We start from the raw sequence: 20,224 nt of genomic DNA on the forward strand, positions 1-20,224 counted from the left end.
GACTTAAGGAACATAGTCACCTGCACCCCACTTGTTACTTGTTGAAATCATGTGAAGTCCTCATTTTTTAATCCCATGCATTTCATATTTTGGAGCCAATCAATGTGGTTTTAAAGAGATAATACTGGAACTGCTCATAAAGATGGTAGTATCTGGGATGCTCCAAACTGATCAAAGGTAACCTTGTCCACACTGGAATTATCACCAGATTTTCTCAGAAATTCTCTGGGGAGGTGCCCAGGTATAGACTGAGGTAGAACTGAAATCATAATGGTCTGAATATATGTCCAAGCAGGTGTATTCCTCTTGCTTTGAGGGTGGTTCAAAGGAGGAAACAGACCGAGACATCAACGCTATGCCACCCTGATCAACCAAGTGGCTAGGGGAAGCTTGCTTACGTAGAATAGCAACTAATAGAATAGAACTTTACCAGAGCCAAGCTACAGTGCTGCTTCTAATGCTCCAAACATGATAAAAGCTAAACTGTTAATATGGCTCTTTAAAGTATTATTTTTTCTGATCAGTTGTTGACTTTATTGATGGATATGATTTGAAGTGTAACCTGAAATGGATGTTGTACTGTTCAGATGTAGTTTAATATAAATTATAACTTTGCAAGCCAATTCAAATCCAAAAGTAGTTTGCTTATTAAAATGTATAAAAAACTTATAGAACTGTTTTTCTGTCACAAATTAGTGAATAGGGCCACCAACCATGGGAGTAGTAACCTGAAATAGTTGTAAACCACTTGGCTCCTCCATGAAAATTTATACCTATGGTCTTCACTAGCCCCTCCTGTTTCAGCTGCTATCTGAAGGCAGCAAGTTAAATTAAAAAGGCAAAGTAGAATACATAACAATAGGAAAATATATGTCAATTGATATCAAGAAGAAGTCATGAAGATAGGATCATTGATTAATGAAGTGACCACATCTGGAAAAAAATCATGGCTGGCTACAAATCTTAGCCATTGTAGAGACTGAGATAGGAAAACTGTTAAAGAAAAGGCAGAAGTCAGGTTCTGCAGGAATTGGTATAGACCCAATATTTTAATCAACAAGTGGAACTAAAAATAAAATCACTAATGATAAAATTTGTGGGCAATGCAAAGATTAGGTAAATGCAGGAAGGTGAGGAAGCTGTACAGAGGAGCATAATTACTCAGTAACAAAAAGCAAATGCATTTTAGCACAGCTAAATGCAAGGTTGTATTTCTAGGAAGGAGTGCAGTCCACATATACCATATGTTGAAAAGCATCTACAGGATGTAGAAGCAATGCAACTTGAACTCAGATAAGTGCTGCAGGAAAAAGGAGTAAGGTGATCCCTGTGGATAGATGTGCATCTACCCTGCACATATAAATGGGAGGAGTAAGTAGGAGTAAAGGTTTTCTCCACTGTATACAACATTGATGAAACAGATCCTGGAACACTGCATCCAGTTCTAATGTTCATGTCTTAAAAAGAATACTGAAAAAAAGAGAGATGGTGAAGAAAACAGCCACAAAAATAGGTAGGAGCCAGATAAAACTCATTACAGTGGGAGAAGTTTTATTTACCCAAAAAAGAGTAAGAGACGGCTATAAGCCCAAATCCCACTTCACCTCTGATGTCTAAGGATGCCCATAGACATGGTTATAGCACTTAAAAGCACTATAAAAAGTGAAGTGTATTCTAGCATCACAATTCTGGTGTTCATATCTAGGAACCTATTTTTTCCCCGACGTTATAGGTTTCACAGACCATTGTACAAGATTGAAGACCATGAATTCAACAAAAATATGTTTTTTCCTTATTGAGCCAAGAGAGCAGCTGGATCTTAGGAAGTTTTCCTGTACTATTCAACGTACAGAGCTTGTCTACACACAAATATGCAGCAACGTAAGTTATACATTTATTTTTTTAAATAAGGCTGCATATGGAAACCTATATTTGGCAAAAATGCTCATAGTATTTATATTGTTTTTAAATTAGAGCAAGGATGTTTGTTTTAAAGGAAAGAGGATTCAAAGGCCATGTGCAGGCATTATGCTTCTATGGGGAGAATTGCTGTTCTGGTAAACTGATAGCATACAGACATATTCACTCACTTTCTCCTGGAAGAACATGCCCATTTGAGAGAATGATCTTCCAGACTGACACCTAGAAGATCTCCCCTTGAGAGCTTCTCTCACTAGAATGAACACCTGTACACTGCTGCAGCATCCCTGAGCAGCAGTTTTCTCCGTCCCTTTCTTAGACCATTCTGGAAGAGGTGGGCAAACTAAAACATAGGGCCATCTAGTCTGCAACATCCAAATGCTGGTGTAGCCAAGATGCACAGCTTGGAGAGATAAAAGAACACGAGAAAAGTAATATGCAGAGAGGAGATGAATTAATCATCTGAGGGAAATTTCAATGCAGACGTTAAAGCACACAGTAGAAATTTCTCTGTTCCTCTAAAGCAGCAAGTCAAACCGTGGCCCCCAAGCAGCTCTTAAATTTAAGACTTGCAGCACTTCACAGAAAATATTATAAACTTATATATGTCTTTTGTGGTATGCTGTCTTCCCTAAAAAGCTCAGGACAGGTTATTAATCAAATAAGCCTTTTTTTTTTCTTTTTTTTTTTAAGAAGGGCAGTGTGTGAATCAAATACAGAAATATGATTTTAGTTTTTAAAAAAAAAACACTATCTGCTACAACACTGAATGAGGCAACGCACATCTCTTATTCAACTGTGCCAATATTAACGTGTTATGGGTTTTTATCCTTTTTAACTGGAGTATGTCATTACAATTCACCTGGGGAGTAAATATTCTTGGGTCTCACTGGTTAACATTAAGTGCTCATTGGGCTTCTGAGCCAGTCAGGGTAGTGTCACCATTTTAGAGTTGGAAGGGACAGATAATGCTTTGGCAGCTAAATGTTGCTGGAATAGTTTCCTGAATCCAATTCTCAGTGGCAACGACAGTAGCAGCTTCCTCTCTGTCCATACAGCAGTATGCAGGAAGGTGAGACACATACCGAAGAAACCAGTGCTGATACTGAATGAAACAACAGGCCTAACAAGGAGGGCAATATACAAAGGAATCAGCTCAACAGATAAACAAACTTCCCTTTCACCATTCACTGTGCCCTTTTTATTACTGCACAGCTTCAGAAGTAGGCAAGTAGGTTTTGAATTTCTTGCCAAGTCAACAGAACTATACTATGCTTTTGTCTCTCTTTTTTATAAGCCAGCCAGGGATGAAAGAAGAGAGGAATTCTGGTAATTAGCAATTGAAACACAGCTTTCTACCTGAAGGTTTTTACCAGTGAAGTCTCCTGCTTGGAACTCGGTCTTTCCTTACATCCAGGAGGCAGAGGCAGGGATCAGGGAAATAGCAACATCAGTTTAAACACTACTAAGAAACCCCCAGGTGACAGTGCTTCTTAAAAATGGCTGATTTAAAAAATAAAATAAATAAATCTCTGGAGGATGGGATATGTGCATGTTCAAAACAATCTTTTTAACACTGAAAATTAAGACCATAAAAATAAGGAAATGAAGTTACAAGACTACTTATTCCTACTTCTGCCCTATTGTAAGTATGAAAACATCTTTTCCTTTTGTTATCTTTTTCCTAATCCAATGAAAAAGAACCTGAACTTCTTACAAACCTTCCACATTTATGTATAAGCTATATCTTTAACTTAAATCAAGAGGGGTGCACTTGTTTGCGCATGCAGGGCGAGGTTGGTTTTAAAAAACCCACAAAAGGCAGGCAAAAAGCCCCCCTAAAAGTTTCTATTAATGCAGGTTACATCTACAGTTCAATTAAATCCATACTGAAACATTTTTTTAAACAAGTGTACAAATATTTACATATAAATAGACATGTTCCATAGCATAAACTTTAGATCTATTACAAACTGTCTCCCTGCAGGTAGACAAGAGACACGCACCCACCTATCCAGTCAGACAGTTGCTTTTCAGGCTGAAGAAAAGAAATGCTGACTGTCAGTTTTGTTTTTTAGTAAAGGCACAGAATCTCTGGAGGCACTACTGCCTAAACACAATACATTTAAATTCAAAACACAGTTAATTAGAAGCTCATTTACTCCTTGTTTTTTGCACATAGCTTGAAGAGATTTCCCATTCTTATTACCACGCTTTTCCAAAGCACCAGTCTACAGTCACTTAGGAGTTTGACCTTGGTTTTGGATTTAAAAAAAACAGTTCTTTGCAAGAAAAATGCTTAATAGATCTAGTTACATTACTTCTCTGCTGATATATTTGCACCTGAAAATGGGCAAAACAGAAACTGACATTGTGAAAAGGGTGATTTAAATTTACACTCATCTACAATTTCTGGACTGTATCTGGACCTTCTGAAATGCTTATATTTTACTTCCAAATGTAGCATTCTTGTAAGAATGTTTCATAAAATCAGTATTAGAGGGGGGAAAAATCATTAATGCAGTTGTATACTATTAAAGGAAACAGGCGGGAAAATATTCTTAATAAGCTTTTTTTGTTTTTCTTGTAAAGCAAGATGGCAAAGCATAGTGAGAGTATACAAAGGGAAAGAAAGCAAGTTAGATTTTATTTTTTTAAACTTAATTTAAATGAATATGCTGAACAAACATCCAGAAAATGTAGTCAATGATAACTGCATTAGCAACACACAAGGTACCATACCAAATGTGTTACAGTGCAATATTAATAGAATTATTTACATGCATATTTACAATATATATGTTCTCTTTACATAAGCCATTTTATGTACTTTTTGGGAAGCTGAAGCATAAGCATTTTGATTTTGACAATTATGGTTCTACCCAAATTATCCTACACCAAATGTCAAGAACCAGTACAACTGAAATACAGACAACAAGGACTGTTATAGAGTTCTCCTGGAAAAGCCATAAAATACACAGTTACATTGGAAACAAAGGAGGTAAGATTTTGTTACTATTTCTGAAATGTAAAAATTGATACAGCCCAAACTACAGAATCAAGAAAATAACTTATATAAATTACCTCTCATATGAAAAAAATAAAGTTCTAGGGTTCTGTCAGCAGTGTCAACATGTTAGTTATGTTAAATACATTCAAGAATATGTTGATTCAAAGCTGCATACACTACGGTGTAGAATAAAGCTAAAAATCTAGTTATATTATTGTATTTGTGTAGAAGAACATTGGAAAACATGTAGTGGTAGCTTCCTCTTAGAAAATTGGGAAACAGCTTCTCTGAACCAAATGGCCTTAAAGCACCTGGCTTCCAAATCAGTGCTTATATATTAACAGTATCATATATTAAAAATATTTATTCCATGAAGGAAGAAAAAAAATACTCTGTGCATCATGGAAGAAAATTCTAGATCTTGCAAAACTGTGTGTGGGGGTGGGGAGGGGAAGAGGATTGGAAAAATCTATCTACCATCACATAAAATTAACCTAAAAATGTGAAATTCCAGATAACTCCCATATGGTTAAAAAGGTGAAGCCAGTCTTATTGTATGCTAAAATAAGTAAGCAATTCATTTAACAATTTATTTTTCCATGAGAAAAGTATCATTATTTAATGGAACAGTTCCCAGTTAGTAAAGTTTTATTTCAGTGTGACACTTCTCAAAACAATTTTATTGCAGCCAGAACACTGTTCATTTAACTGTACATAAAATAAACTATGATATATACATAACATTTTAAGTTACAGGGCATAAGTTTACAGTTTTTGGCAGATTCAGTTTAACAAAATGGAAATTGCATAACTTTAGTACTCAACCCCCCGCCCAACTTCCTTAGTTTGATACAAATATTACAAGATTTGTGGTGTCCCTGCTTGCTAATCATCTCTAAACTGTCTTAATTAAGCTAATATTTAAATCTCTAACATCTCACTGCTTTCTCTTACGTTCCGATTCTAGGCAAAATTTTTCATATGCTTCTTCTATTTCTGGATCCATTTCATCATCCATGTCATCAAAATACCTATAAAAAAACCCAAGCAAAATCTGTTATCTGTAAAGATTTTTTTTGAGAGACAGAAACAAAAGATAAGTTATTTTTGTTAGTCTTTAGTGACAAAGGCATCCTGTAATAAGTAATGGTAAAGATATTACACTACTGTCTACAGGCAGGAGAAATCATGTTCATTAAAAAAAAAAGTTCTAAGGAACACAATTCAGTATTTTTTTAACTCCATATTAATAAAAAGGAGGATTGTTGCTTTAAAGAGTCAGATATAGGAAGCCAACAAGAAAGTGACTGAAATATATTCCCCACCTGACACCAACATATTCAGCTCATGCTTTAAGTGTAACTCATTATTGCAAAAGATGATGAATATGAGAAAAACCTTAATAATACATAATTTAGGGCATGACAGTGAAGAATGCAGACTCAGAATGAAGTCAAACAGCAAATTTAGGTACAATGAAGTGGCAGTATTCTTTCCCCTAACAATACTTCATGAAAAGTGTTATAGTTTCTTTTGTGATCACCAACAGAGCCTTCTATCAGACAAAACCACCAACATCAGTGGGGCAGTTTTCAGAACTAAATGAAAAAAATGACAACTGAACACTGCTCAACTTTGTGCAGCACCTAGATATAATCCATGGCAGATCCACATGACTGCTTAGCTTGTGAGATCTGATAGAAACAGCATCCTAAGAATGTATAGTTGTAACCTCTTTAAAAAGCTCACATTTGCCACTATGCTTTGCCCAATGTTAAAGTAGACTCGTGTTTTATTTTAGCCATTTCATGACTTGTAAGGTGGACAACTGAAACTATCATGTCTGTTGAAGAGGTGGGAGAGAAGGTTAGCATGTTTCAAGCTGAAGGCAAACCACAATAATTTAGCAGCTGTTCATTTGGGGGGTGGTAAACTTGCCCTGCTTTGATTTTCACTTATTGGGGGATTGCGGAAGTTGTGGGGGCGGGGAGAAGGGCAGGGAAGAAATAGAATAATAGATCACTTAACCTATATTCAGAAGTAGCATATACCCTTTTTTAAATTACTGCAGTTGTTTCCCCTATCTACAGCCTTGAATACTTAAGAGTACAAGTATACACGTAAAAAATTCTAGAATGTTAAAGAGCCATTTTAAATTTTTAAATAGATCATTAGTGTGCTTACTTATAAAAATGCAAAATATTGTATGGATGAGGAACATTTTTAAAATACTTAATTTCCTGAAATAAAAATTTTCATACAAGGTTCTTGCAAAAAATCAGGAACAACTATTTACTGATCTACCTGCAGATGGCAAAACTAACAAAAGCAGAAGACAGGGTAGATTTGCATGTTATAGACTAAATAAATCATAAGCTTTCGTAAATAGCAGATTTACTTCATCAGACTGCAAGAAGCATGATTATAAATAGAAAGCAGTAATTAGAATGCAAAGGGTAGAGAAGGAGGAAAGCAAAATGAGAAACCACTGCTGAGAGGCAAGGTGGGTAGGAGACAAAAACAAAGCCATTAACCCATTTAGGAACATAGGGATTACATAAACTAATCCACGTAATGGGAGAAAAATCCAGAGTTTTAGTTTACAACAGGGGTGGGCAAAATACAGCCCACGGGCTCAATCCGGCCCACCAGACCATTCTATCCAGCCTGCGGGGCTCCTAGAATTTTTTTTAAAATTATTACTTATCTGCCCCGACTGCCTGTCGAAGATGACAGGAGCCAGTGGCAGCAGGACCCACGGGAAGCTGGCAGCAGCAGTAGCAAGACCCACCAGCCCTGCCCCACCCCTAGCCGGAAGTTTCTGCCTTAGCAGAAGCTTCTAGCCTGGGGCATTTCACTCCACCGGAGAGAGAAATTCAGGTAAGAATGGGTGGAGGGCAAGGAGGATCGCCGGTGCAGCAAGAGCCACCTGGGCCCAGTCAGTACTATGCAGTTCCCAGCTGGCAACCATGCGGTGCTCTGGCTGCATCGTGTAGTCCTGGCCCTGCAGCCAGAACTACGTGGTGCCAGAGCTGCAGGTGGGAAGCAACGGGGAAAGGCAGTGGTAGCAGGCAGGGTGGGGGAGTGGCAGCGGGTGGGAGCATGGAGCCCTGGAGGTCAGGGTCGGCAGCAGTAAGAGCCAGCTGGGAACCGTGGGGCTGAGCTGGCTCCTGCTGTATTCTCTCTCAGACTGCCCTGAAGCAGGTCAGCTAAACCTACACCACTCACTAGGTGCTTGTCTAACTTGTTCTTAAAAACCTCCAGTACAAATTCCACAACAGGCCTAGTAGCCCACTCTACTGCTGCACTGTCCTTTTAATTCAAGTTTGTTTGATTTTTTTAATACCCAGCCTATTTTTTGTTGCTCCAGATTAAATCAGATTACTTCTTGCCCTACCCTCAATGAACATAAACAATTACACACTGTCCTCTTTTTAACAACCATTTACATGTCTGAAGATTATCAGTATGGTCTGTTTCTTAATCTTGGCTTCTCTGCACTACATAAATTGAATTGTTTCCATTTTTCTTCATAGTTGATATTTTTCTAAACCTCTTATTCTTGTGGCTACCCTTTATATTCTCTCCAGTTTGGCTATATATTTCCTTAAACTGTTGTGCCCCAAACTGGATATAGTCCTCCAGCTTAGGCCTCATCAGCAGAGGGGATTTATTATATATGACACCCCTGTTAATACCCAAGAATGACCTTTGACTTTTTCTGACAGCATCACATTATTAACTCATTCAGTTTGTTGTCTACTATAATCCCAATGTCTTTTTCTTCAGTACTGTTGCCAAGCCAACTATTCCCCATTTTGTATTACTGCATCCAAATTCTCTTTCCTAAACACAGTCCTTTGCAATTGTGTTTACTGAGGTTCCTCTTTGGATTTCAGATTTAATCAAGATGATTCTGAATTCCAAATCTGTCCTCCATAAGACTTGCAAGCCCACTAAGGCTGGTATCAACTATAATTTTTTAATTGTACTTCCTATGACATCCATATTCCCTGACCTTGGAAGAAGCCCTATGGAGTCCTACTTGAACTCTCTTTGTAACTTGGCAGTGAACCAGAGAATAGCTATTCTTTGCTATACCTCTCTCAGCAGCACAGAGGCAGAGAGGGATCTTGGAGTCATGATTGACTCCAGGATGAATGAGTCACCAATGCGATGAAGCAATAGGCAGAGCCAATTGCACCCTGTTATACATCAACAGGGGCACCACTAACAGGTCCAGAGAGGTCTTGCTCCCCCTCTATGCAGCGCTGGTCAGGACGCAGCTGGAGTACTGTGTCCAGTTCTGGGCGCTGCACTTCAAGAGGGACACGGATGGGAGCATGGAACCCTGGAGGTCAGGGTTGGCAGCAGTAAGAGCCAGCTGGGAACCGTGGGGCTGAGCTGGCTCCTGCTGTGTTCTGCAGTTCTGACACTGCAGCCAGAAATAGTATGCTGCCAGGAGGTACCTGCAGAGCTTGGTTCCTAGCTACAAAGCTGGGATCACAGAAAGTAGTAGGAGACAGCCCAGTCCCTACAGTTGCCAGCTGGCTCCTGCTGCCACCTCTACCGTGGCATGCTTGCAGCTCCTACACTTGCAGCTGAGAAAGCCCCATGCTGAAGCCCACTGCCTTCCCCACCTGCTGCTGTGCAGGTCTTAGACTCTGTCTGGAGTGGAAGGAGCCCTGTCCCCTGCAGAGTCCAGTGTGGGGTTTCCCCATGCGAGGGCAGGAGCTGCAGGCATGCAGCGCAACATTTTTATCCTGATAGGTGACTACAAATTGTGCATGTATCATTTTCTGAGTGTCTAACATGAGACCTTAAGACTCAGAGGGACACGGGTAGGAGCACGGAGCCCTGGAGAAGCTGGAGAGGGTCCAGAGGAGGTATCGCATGTATGGTTGAGGGCCTCTGTGGCCAGCCCTATGAGGAGAGGCAGAGGGACCTGAATCTCTTCAGTCTCCGCAAGAGGAGACTGAGGGGAGATCCTGTGGCTGCCTACAACCTTATCAGGGGCCACCAGCAGGGACTCAGGGAAAGTCTGTTCACCAGGGCCCCCCTTGGAGTCACCAGGAACAATGGCCACAAGCTGAGGGAGGATAGGTTTAGGTTAGATACTAGGAAGAACTATTTCACTGTAAAGGTGGCCAAAGCCTGGAATAGGCTTCCCAGAGACGTGGTGCTCTCACCTTCCCTGGAAATCTTCAAGAGGAGACTGGATAGACACCTGGCTGGGGTCTTATGACCACTGCCACCCCCAGTGCTCCTTCCTGCCCATGGCAGGGGGTCGGACTAGATAATCTGTCTAGGTCCCTTCCGACTCATTGATTCAATGAATCTATGATTTGAATACAATTTTTTCAGTCTTCATCATCGTGTCTCCAGTCCAACCTTTCTATACAGTCTGCTCCCAATATTCTGCACAAGCCACTGCTTCTGATGTTGGTGTTGCCAGATCTTATGGGGTGCAGTGTTGCTACAGGGCATCTCAGAAGGTGATCCATGGCTTGCTACTCCTGACAAACACATTAGTTGATTGCATAGAGGTCCCATGATTTCATAAGAAAGTTGCATTTTCCGAGAGCCATTCTCAGTCTATTCAGGCTCTGCTACTTATGCCATTTGTAGCTGGAGCCTGATGCTAACTCCTTGCTGGGGATAATTCCTCACTGGATCCATTCAATAGATTTATTGCCTAGTTATTCCCATTCTTCTTCCCAGACGGTAGTTCTGGCTGATTCCAGTGATGTGGTCAATGGTATAGTAGATGACAAAAAAGCTATTTCTCAATGAGGCGTGACAGTGTGCCGAGTGATTTCCATATAGCAGGTAGCCGTCTGACTCTTGTACCTGCCAGTTAATGATGCCTGCTATTTCCCTCCTGATGTAAGGGGGTGCTATGCCATAATGCATATAGGCTAGAACAGGGGTAGGTTTTAGGCAGCCTGTTATAGTTCTGCATGTATCATTTCATGGCAACTGTTGATCCTTCCAGATCACGGTATATGCATGAGAGGTCACCCAGACCGTCAATGCATATGCCTAGGCAGGAAGTTTTTTTGTTTTTGTTTGGGGGTTTGTTTTTTTTGCGGGCGTGGGGGAAGCTGCCCAGACCTTTCATCCCCCATTTAGGCCACTGAGACAAACAAGGATTATACTACTAAACTATGGGGGACTCCATGCATCAGTTAGGGCAGTGTCAATGTTTACTGTGACTTGAGCATTCCCAGGTGGGGCAGGCATTTTTAGCCATGGAGAAACAGTGTTAAGGCAGCAGTGCATAAGGTGAATGACTGTGCTATCCACTTGGAATTTGTGACCTTACACAGAATGTGTTTTTTTTTTTTGTGTGTTGACCTTTGCTTTGGTATTTAATATATGCTTTTTGCAACTAAGTGTATGGTCCAGTGTTGCCTCTAAATAGATGCGGTGTTTCTGATATATGACTGGTCACCCCAGGTGACATTCAGGTGTTGTCCTGCATCCCATTTTCTCAGATGGAAAAAACAGATTCAGGTTTTGCTAGGGCTGAGTTTGAGATAATTATTTAGGTAATAATCTGACATCTCGTTCAGTGCCCTCTCCAGGATCTTCTTTGCGTCCCTAAAGTTCTTCTGCTGCGTGGTAATGCAGAGATTGTCAGCATAGATGAAGTGCTGACATTTGACAGGATCTTTCCACATTTGATCATTAACATAGATGCTGAATAAAAGTGGAGTGAGCACACTGCTTTGTGGTAAGCCGTTCTTTTGGGAGTGCCATCTACTTTTCTGACCATTTAGTTCCACACAGAAGAGCCTATTCTCCAAGACGCTACAGATGGTCTGACTTAGATCTAAGTCATCAGTCATAAGGAACAGTTTGTGGATCATGCTGCGGTGCTGGACAGTATCGTATGCAGCAGATACATCAACAAATGCTGCACTAGTGATTAACTTCTGCTGGAAACCATCTTTAATATGCTGTGTGAGGTTTAAATAGCTGGCCTGCATGGGATCAACCTGGTCTAAAACCCGTTCGGGTCTTGTGTAAGTCAGGAATTTATCAAGGGTGAAATTCAGTGCAGGATTAGACATTCGTATAGTTTGTAGGCAATGCTGAGGAGGGAGATTGGTCTAGTAACTTTTTGGTGATGTAAGGTCTTTTCCTGATTTGGGCAGAGGTATGACTCTTGCCTTCCTTCATACAGATGGTATTTGTTTACTCATCAGGCATGTGTCTAATAGATCAAGGAGCCATTGCCTTGCAAGGGGTTCTAGGTATTGCATCATCTCAGCGAGTATGTTGCCTACTCCCGCTGACTTCCCGTGTTTTAGTAGGCTTATGCCAACTGTCAATTCCTCTATAGTAAATGAATGGGTTAGGTCTTTAGGTGGTTGCTTGTCAGACAGTATAATGCAGTGATGGTGTTCTCTGGTGTTTCTTCTATGTAAGCGCTTCCCATTATTGAGAATGATGGCGCATGATAAATACCTCCCTGTGGTGCAGCCTGGGCAACTTCTGGAGGGTCATCTTCTAAAAGGCCAAATCTAGTAACCACTCCAAATATCAACCAAGCAAAGTCTGGCCCACTAAGTCTAATACTATAACCCTCAATAAGTTGCTTTACATGTTGTGCTGGGACTTGGCTCTAAGGCAGGGGTGGACAAAGTGACAGATCCAGGCAGCAGCTGGATTCTATCTTCCAGGAGCCCCTGCTTGCATGGCTGGGGCCGGTCTCCATGAAGACCCCAGCCACAGTTGTGCTGTGACAGTGCAAGGCTGGGGCTGCCATGGAGACCAGCCCCAGCTGTGCTGGCAGGGTGTGTGGCATGGCAGGGGGCTGCTCCAGAGCTGCTAGGATCTTGCAGTGGGGGCAGGTTGGTCAGGGCCAGGGTAGAGCTGCAATCTTCAGTCTGCATGCTCCAGGCAGGGACACACAGGCAGCACAGTGGCTCTGCCCTGGCTCCTTGCAGTGGTGACAGCGTGGTTCAGAGCCAAGGAAAACTTGTGATCTGCTGCCAGGGCATCCCTGCCCCAAGCCTGCAGGCTGCAGATCGTGCCTCTTCCCTGGTCCCAGACCAAGCTGCCCCCACTGCAAGATCCCAGCAACTGCAGAGCACATCCCTGGCCTGCTGCACACCCTGCTAGCGCAGCTGGGGCTGGTCTCCATGGCAATCCTAGCCTTGTACTATCACATCACAGCTGTGGCTGGGGTCTCCATGGAGACTGCCCAGCCATGCAGGCATGAGCTGCTGGGAAATGGAGTCCACTGGTGGCTGGATCTGGCCTGCAGGCTGAACTTTGCCCACCCCTTATTTAAGTCCAAGTACATTAAAAAAGCCCAAGGCAGAATTGACCAAAGCTGTGTAGACTGGATCAGGAATGAACAGAACACATGTTCACCCTTCACTGGGTGTGGGGGCAGGAGCAGGCAGATGCCTGCACTGTCTGAGGCCAAAAGGCAGAGGACACTCCTGCATGCCTCCCAGTATGCTGGAAATTGCCAAAGGGCAACCAAGCGCAGCTGAGTGGGGTCATCCCTTACTGGATGTCAGGAACACATCCCCAACCCCTGCTGTCACCATGGGCCCTCTCCTATGTCCAGCCCTAGGCTTCTAGAGTGGGATCCCTGCTGGTGGTGTCACAGGGGGTAGGTGCTCTGCAGACTGAAGGACTGGGTCCCTCAGAGGAACAGGGAGAGGGGGTGCAGGAATGGAGGCTTTGGCGGTCAGGCCGCAGCACTTCTGCCCAGTTGCTGCTCCTGGCTCAGCCAGCACACAGCCCAGAGTAGGCAGGGGGAGCAAACAGGGAGGCTTCCTGGCTTGGCTAGCCAGTGGGGTCCTTCTCTACAGCTCTGCCCGCCCCCACCAGCTGCTGCCTGGGCCCTCTGCTGGAGCCCCCTGCCCCAGCCCTCTTAGAGCTCAGGTCTGCACAGCTGGGGGGCCTGCAGAGCAGAGCTTTTCCCTCTGTTACCTGGGTCAACTGGCCAGCGGGGCTCCTCTCCATAGCCCTGTCTTCCTTCTAGCTGCTACCTCGCTGCTGTGTGGGGAGCCTCCACTGCACAGGGCCTCCCAGCTGTGCAGATCTGAGCATTGAGGGGGGCAGGTGTTGGGAGCAGGGTCTTCATCCCCTTCCCTTACCCTTCCCCCTGCTGCCCAGTTCCGCTGACAGGTGCAGGCACGATGTGGTGTTTGGGAGCAGAGGCTTTGCTCCCTCAGTTCCCGGACAGCACAGGGGTTGGGCTGGCCTAGTACTTGGTTGGAGCAAATGAGTATAGGGGAGACTAGTCCACCTGCCTTGCAACATAGGGTTGGGGGGCCTGCAAAGGAGCCTGGGATGCCTGAGGTAGCACCCTAAGTTGAGTCTGGAGAGGAATCTGGTGCTGAAGTTTGATAGACCAGTCTAACACACCAATTAAACCTGATACTGCATTGATCCAGGTCTATCTTAGACTGGAGTCCACCATTTTTAAACCAGTCTATGTGCACTGAACTTCTGTTCTGTTACAGGTTTAGATCAGTTTCTGATCACTTATACCTGTTAGTATAATGTCTATACCCAACTTAAAATTTTAATTGAAAATTATGGACACTCTCAATCAAATTAAATCAAATCTAAAGCAGAACATACGGATCTCCAGCTCCTGATAAGTCTGTTCCATTTTCTTCATAATCTGGAAACAAATCTTCTCTTTCAAGCAACTCTTGATATTTCTCTTGATAGTCTACAAACAGAAAAAACCCCTTTGTTTAGTACATGAGCATTTCTCAGAGGTCTTAACATGAGAATGTACCTTAGAACAGAGCAAAACAGTCTTTTAAACTAAAATCCAACTACATGGTCCAAGGACAGTCTTTTTATCAGGCTTTGCAAACAAAACTGTCTATACTGCATAATTTCCATTTCTGTTTTTACATGACTTTGCACTCACTTACCAAGTCAAGCAGGAAATTCATTTCTCTGGACAAGTATGACAATAATCACAAGCTCCCTGAAGAGGGTACAAAATGCTGTGCTATAACTAAATGAAATAAAAGACCTTTTCCTACTAAGTGCAAAATAAATACAAACATTTACAAACTACATTAGAGGATTTTGGACTGTTTGGATGAATAGCAATAGGCACTGGGGATGGATATACCAAACTCCTCTAGGCTGACCATGGGAAGCTAAGGCTGGGTTCTCCATTCCACAGGGAAAGTGCTTGAAGATATTTGCATTCTTTAAGTCTAGGGCAGGATAGAACCGTCTAAGTCTCTTGAGGATTACAAAAATAGTAAGTATATTTATCTCCATATGGTTAAACCACAACTCTGTACCAACTTACCTAAACAATCCTCTTTCTGTGCTACTTTTTGAGAGAGTCAATTGGGAAAAAAAAAAGAGTTTTGCCAATGAAATGAAACAAACCAAGACTTGAAGCTACAGCTACCCATTGCAGGGGTCCATGGAAAACAACAAGAGTTTTGTCTGACTGGTTGGTTCATCTCTCTTTCTGAGAGGCATGTCTGCCCAAGCCACGGTGGCCTCTTTCTATCAATTTAGGTTTTCTTGTGTTAAATTTTCCAATTAGAAGCAAGATTCATACACTTCTGATAACAGGGCATCAATATTATTTGCCATTTATATGACCTTATTTTAAATCTTTATGCTCTAGTTTCATGAAAATGAAAGCTGGAGGCCTACCTGGGTCTGCAGCAGTGAAAGGAACACCCTCAGAGGTATAAAATGTTGGCTCATTCTAAAATAAAAAATTGACACAAATTATCCACGTTTATAAAAACCTGAAAATTATATTAATAGACTTCACTACTTCCAGAATATTTATTACTGTTAAGAATACCTGTTGCTTTATTAACATATATTAACTTGAACAACTGATGTTTCTGAATGTATTCATACCATGAAATAGTTGGGGTCATTTTCCGGCGTTGCTTCCCTATACGTCGAGGTTACATGAACTCTACCCCAGTTACTTGACCGCAGTTCTACAAGTTTCAGAAGCATCTGCTTTACATCTCTGCAACAGATAAAAGCACTAAGACTGCTTAATACTCTACAGGAAATACTTCCTATAAAAATGTAAACTCAAAGCCTCTGTAATGTTGTGCATGCTGACTATGTAAGTTAAAGTACATTAAAATAATGTAACAGAGATTTGTAGCTAATAGCAAGAGAAACAGTAAGACAACAGCACTTCAGTAGCTAACAACTCTATTTTAAGTCCCTGAGTATCTGTGCAACTGCATTTGTGATAGAATGATTTGGTCTGAAGGAACAAATACTTAAGCTTGTTTAATACGGCAACATTATGCAATCAATCACTTCAATTAGTTACACAAATATGTAAGAGAATGACATTGTAATGGTAAATCCCAGTCTCCCCGAAATTAAGCTTTATTAAAATCCAGGCCTGAATACACAACATAAGATAAATACTGTATCTTCTCATATACTACCCATACCATTCGCCCAAAAATCAGCCCCCCAAAACTAAGGTGCATGAACTGGGGAAGCTGTTTTCTTCACTGGAAAAGCAGCAAGCCTAGAGACATTGTATACCATGCAGCTACCAAGATGGCAGTCCTGTGTTAACCCTTTCACAGCCATAGGTATTGGCTGAGTGCTGTAACATGTGCCTGAAGCAGCAAGTTAACTACTTGATGAGGCCTGTGATAGAAATGCCACTTTTTTTTTTTTTTTTTTTTTTTTTTTTTACAGGATCTTGTATATAAATAACTACTTACAGCATATGGTCAACACTCTTGCTACTACCTTTGCAACTTTCTGGGGCCTAAGCTTGTGTGACCTACAGTAAGTACACCTAGGAACATAGAATAAATTTGGCATTGCAGGAGACAGTCTGCCACACAAGCAAGCCCCTGATGCCATATTTCCTAGACACTCCATCTTTTTAGGAGGACTTACTCTGTCAGTCAGACATGACTGGGAAAATGACACACATACATACTTATGGGGAAAAAAACATATATGGAAAAAAACACTCCAAAAACTGAAACCAACAAAAAAACCAAATCAAACCAAAAAACAAGGTACGTTTTTCTTAGAGACCTATGTGTTCTTAGAATATAGTATGACATGTACTTGATTTTAAGATAAGACCCTCACCCCCCCCCCAATTTAACACAAGGAAAAAAGTCCCATGCCTTAGAATCATGTATGGAGGGGTAGAAGGGAAAAGCGGGGGGAGATGTAGGGCTGCCAACTCTCCCGGATTGGCTGAGCATCTACCAGCGTCAGCATCTATCTCCTGGTTTCTATTAAAAGCAATCTGGGAGATTTCAATAGGATATTTTAAGAAAAATGAAATTAATGACATTATGTCATGTTGGAGCCCCCACCTCTGCACTCTGTCAACTCTCTCTCCTCCCTCCCCCCCCCGACTTCCTTACCCTGACAACTCTCTCCTTCCCTCCCTCCCTGCGCACCCGACACCCACATCCTCTGCTCAAGCAAGGGGCAAACTGTTTGATCTCCCCACACCACCTGCCCCACAACCGCCTGTCCCCCTGCAGCGGTGGTAGGGTGCGAATTAAAAAAAAGACAATCCCCCAATAATTAAATTATATATACACTGAAAGTTATAATCAATTTATAATTTTTTCATGAACAGAATTTAATGATTGGGGATTTTAAATTCAGGGTAGTCTTAGGATGGAGTAGATATGGTAGTTCAAAACTATATGTTTTACAGGTTATATGCATTTTATATAATTTTATGTACAACAACAAATGACAAAGTTGCTTCTCTAATTTAGGCTTAGCACCCACTCAGAAATAGGAAAATATGAAAAAATGAAATGCTAAATTTAATAAACTGTATGTATGGTTAATGCCTGTACTATTTCAGCATTAACATTCTTTACAGCTATCTACTGTTGTCAAAGTTTGACAGGTCTTCCTCAAATTTTGGTTAATCAAACCATCATTCTGAAATTCTAGCAACAGGGACTTCCCTTAGTCATTCCTTGGCAGGAAAATATGGTAGTTAAATTTAGGTCCATGAAATGTCTGACAGCAATAGAAAAAAAAAAGTACTCTCTCTCAGCTTGTTACTTTGAAAAAAATATCCATGAACCCAGAGCATGATAAAACAATAAAAAGTAATCTCTCATAAATTATTTAAAGCAAATGCTGATAATAAACAAAATACATAGTAGGTACTTCTTTGGATTTACAGACACCCAAGAGCCATAGTCTTTTGGTGGGTGGAATAAAAATTCTACCCATGTTCAGGTGGTCACTTAACTTGATATTTTTCCTAGCAGTCCTTATACAATAGGAAATGCTTTTCACATCTAAGTGGCCCATGAAATCCTGAAGATACAAAGACTTGTTCTATGCTGTGGTGTACTCTCAGATACATTTTTCTTCACCAGGCTGGATGCATAGAAATGGCTTTTCTACCACTTCTCAATTATAATCAATACAGTACCAAAGGCATCCGCTCCCCTCCCCCAAATAGTTCAGTACATTAACAGTTTATGTAAAATAGAAAATAACTCAGTTCTGAAGCAGCAGATCAGGAAAAGAGCACAGGGTAGGAAGCAGAAAGAAGAGCAGCATATCAGGCAGCAGAAGGGGATCAGAGTTGTAGTCAGAGAAAGTGGGAGGCTAATGCGCATCACGACTGATGAAAAGATTGGCCCCCAATGTGCTAGAGAAAGCAAGTCACCCACACATTGCCCTTTTTCAGTATGTTATCTACAATATCCTGCTCTAGCTGGAATAAAACATTTAATTTATAAAGTGGTAGAGAATATCCTTCTCTGACACTATAAAATTACTTCTACCTATGCATTGTTTTATCTTAATACAAAGCAGTTCAATTTAGAAGCATTACAGTTTCAAATTTGGAATATGAGGACAAAGGTCAACAGCATATGAACTATATGCAACATTTATTTCCTATTCTGTTTTAATCCACCAAATACATGTAGTATATACATTTTAACAAAGTGGATTTTAAACAAAACCCAAGAAATACTAAGTTGCTTCAACAAATGCAAAAATTATACCATTTACTAGAGAACAGTTATAAAAAAGGATATTAACACTTATGATTAAGCTTGTATTGGTTGCTTAAAAATATGTCACTGAACAAACATAAAAACCCCTATTTATTCAGAAACAAATTTTGTAACATGGAAATACCATACAAATATTAAATTTTAGCTTGTAAGAACAAAGACTTGTTAAGATTTGTCAAACTGATTTCTGCACATTGATTATATTTAAATTTTTACTGTACTTGGTTTCACAATCCCAAAAAAAGAGAGGGAAAAAGCCCCCCCACAACTTGCACATGAATAACAGCAACACAACATAACGAACAGCTAATGTCCTTCCCACCTGCTGCAATGTGCATCCAAGACAACATTTTCAATCCTTTGAATCATTTCATCCATATCAGTCTTTCCTTTTTCTTTCCATGCATCTTCTAAAACTGACCCTGTCAACTGAATAATGCACATTATTAACAAACATTTAGTTAACTATGAAAAACTATGGAAAAGCAGAGTTGTTAAGAGGTCACGGAAAGCAATGACACATTTTTGATGCATTATTTTGTTTTCTGAAAAGAAAACCTAATAACCTATTTCTTTCATATTTCTTCAGTTTCGAAACATGAGCTTCATAAAACAGATACATTTTTGGCAGGCAGGTCATCAATGACTGATTTGTTCTCATCACTAAGGATCATCCAGCATTTACATTGCCAAGTTACCAACAGACCCTTTCCTCCTCATGCAAAACTCTAGAACTCTTGGTTCAGGAATGATATCTTCTATTAGACCAAACTAAAACATCACAAAAAAAATTATTTTCCTGTTTAGCTTTTGGGCACATGCACCCTTCCTCAGGCTCAAGGAAAATAAAAGATGGTAAAAAGTCCCCATAGGTAAAAAATTAACTTCATTTTGCACAGAGGAAGCTGAAGGTAGAAGTCTGTTCCTTTGGGTCCACGAGAGTGTCTTTGTGAGTTGCTCTTTGATGTGCAGATAAGGCAAGATAACTTCCCTGATGATGTCAGATGGCAGAAAGGCAGGGAGGTGTAGAAATCTATCTTGCTGTTCAGCAATGAAGTCCTAGAGTTTTTCATTTCTTTTAGTGTTAGACCAACACGGCTACCAAATACATCCCTGAAACATGGAAGATGCCAAATTTTAGCCGATTTTGGATTTAAACATCATGTTGAACAATAAGAAAGATTTCTACACCTCTCTGCCATATGACACCACCAGGGAAGGAATCCTGCCTTATCTGCACATCAAAGAGCGCCTCACTACT

The 20,224-nt window shown here is 41.0% G+C and overlaps 1 protein-coding gene across 2 annotated transcripts in view; it reads right to left on the minus strand.

Moving 5' to 3' along the window:
- Positions 1-4,550: 4,550 nt before the first annotated feature.
- PAIP1 (poly(A) binding protein interacting protein 1) overlaps positions 4,551-20,224 on the minus strand; it is a 44,722-nt gene continuing 29,048 nt past the window's right edge. For both annotated transcript variants that reach the window (XM_090038035.1, XM_090038037.1), the window contains exons 7-11: positions 19,286-19,392; positions 15,815-15,932; positions 15,599-15,653; positions 14,543-14,636; positions 4,551-5,961 (exon numbers count right to left, since the gene is read on the minus strand). In XM_090038035.1, the coding sequence (XP_089894161.1) occupies positions 5,868-5,961; positions 14,543-14,636; positions 15,599-15,653; positions 15,815-15,932; positions 19,286-19,392 (468 nt within the window). In that variant the 3' untranslated portion in view covers positions 4,551-5,867. The remainder of the gene's footprint in view (positions 5,962-14,542; positions 14,637-15,598; positions 15,654-15,814; positions 15,933-19,285; positions 19,393-20,224) is intronic.

The sequence above is a fragment of the Crocodylus siamensis genome, chromosome 3 (genome assembly GCF_052110815.1).
Source record: "Crocodylus siamensis isolate JL-2025a chromosome 3, ASM5211081v1, whole genome shotgun sequence".
NCBI classification, from domain to species: domain Eukaryota; kingdom Metazoa; phylum Chordata; order Crocodylia; family Crocodylidae; genus Crocodylus; species Crocodylus siamensis.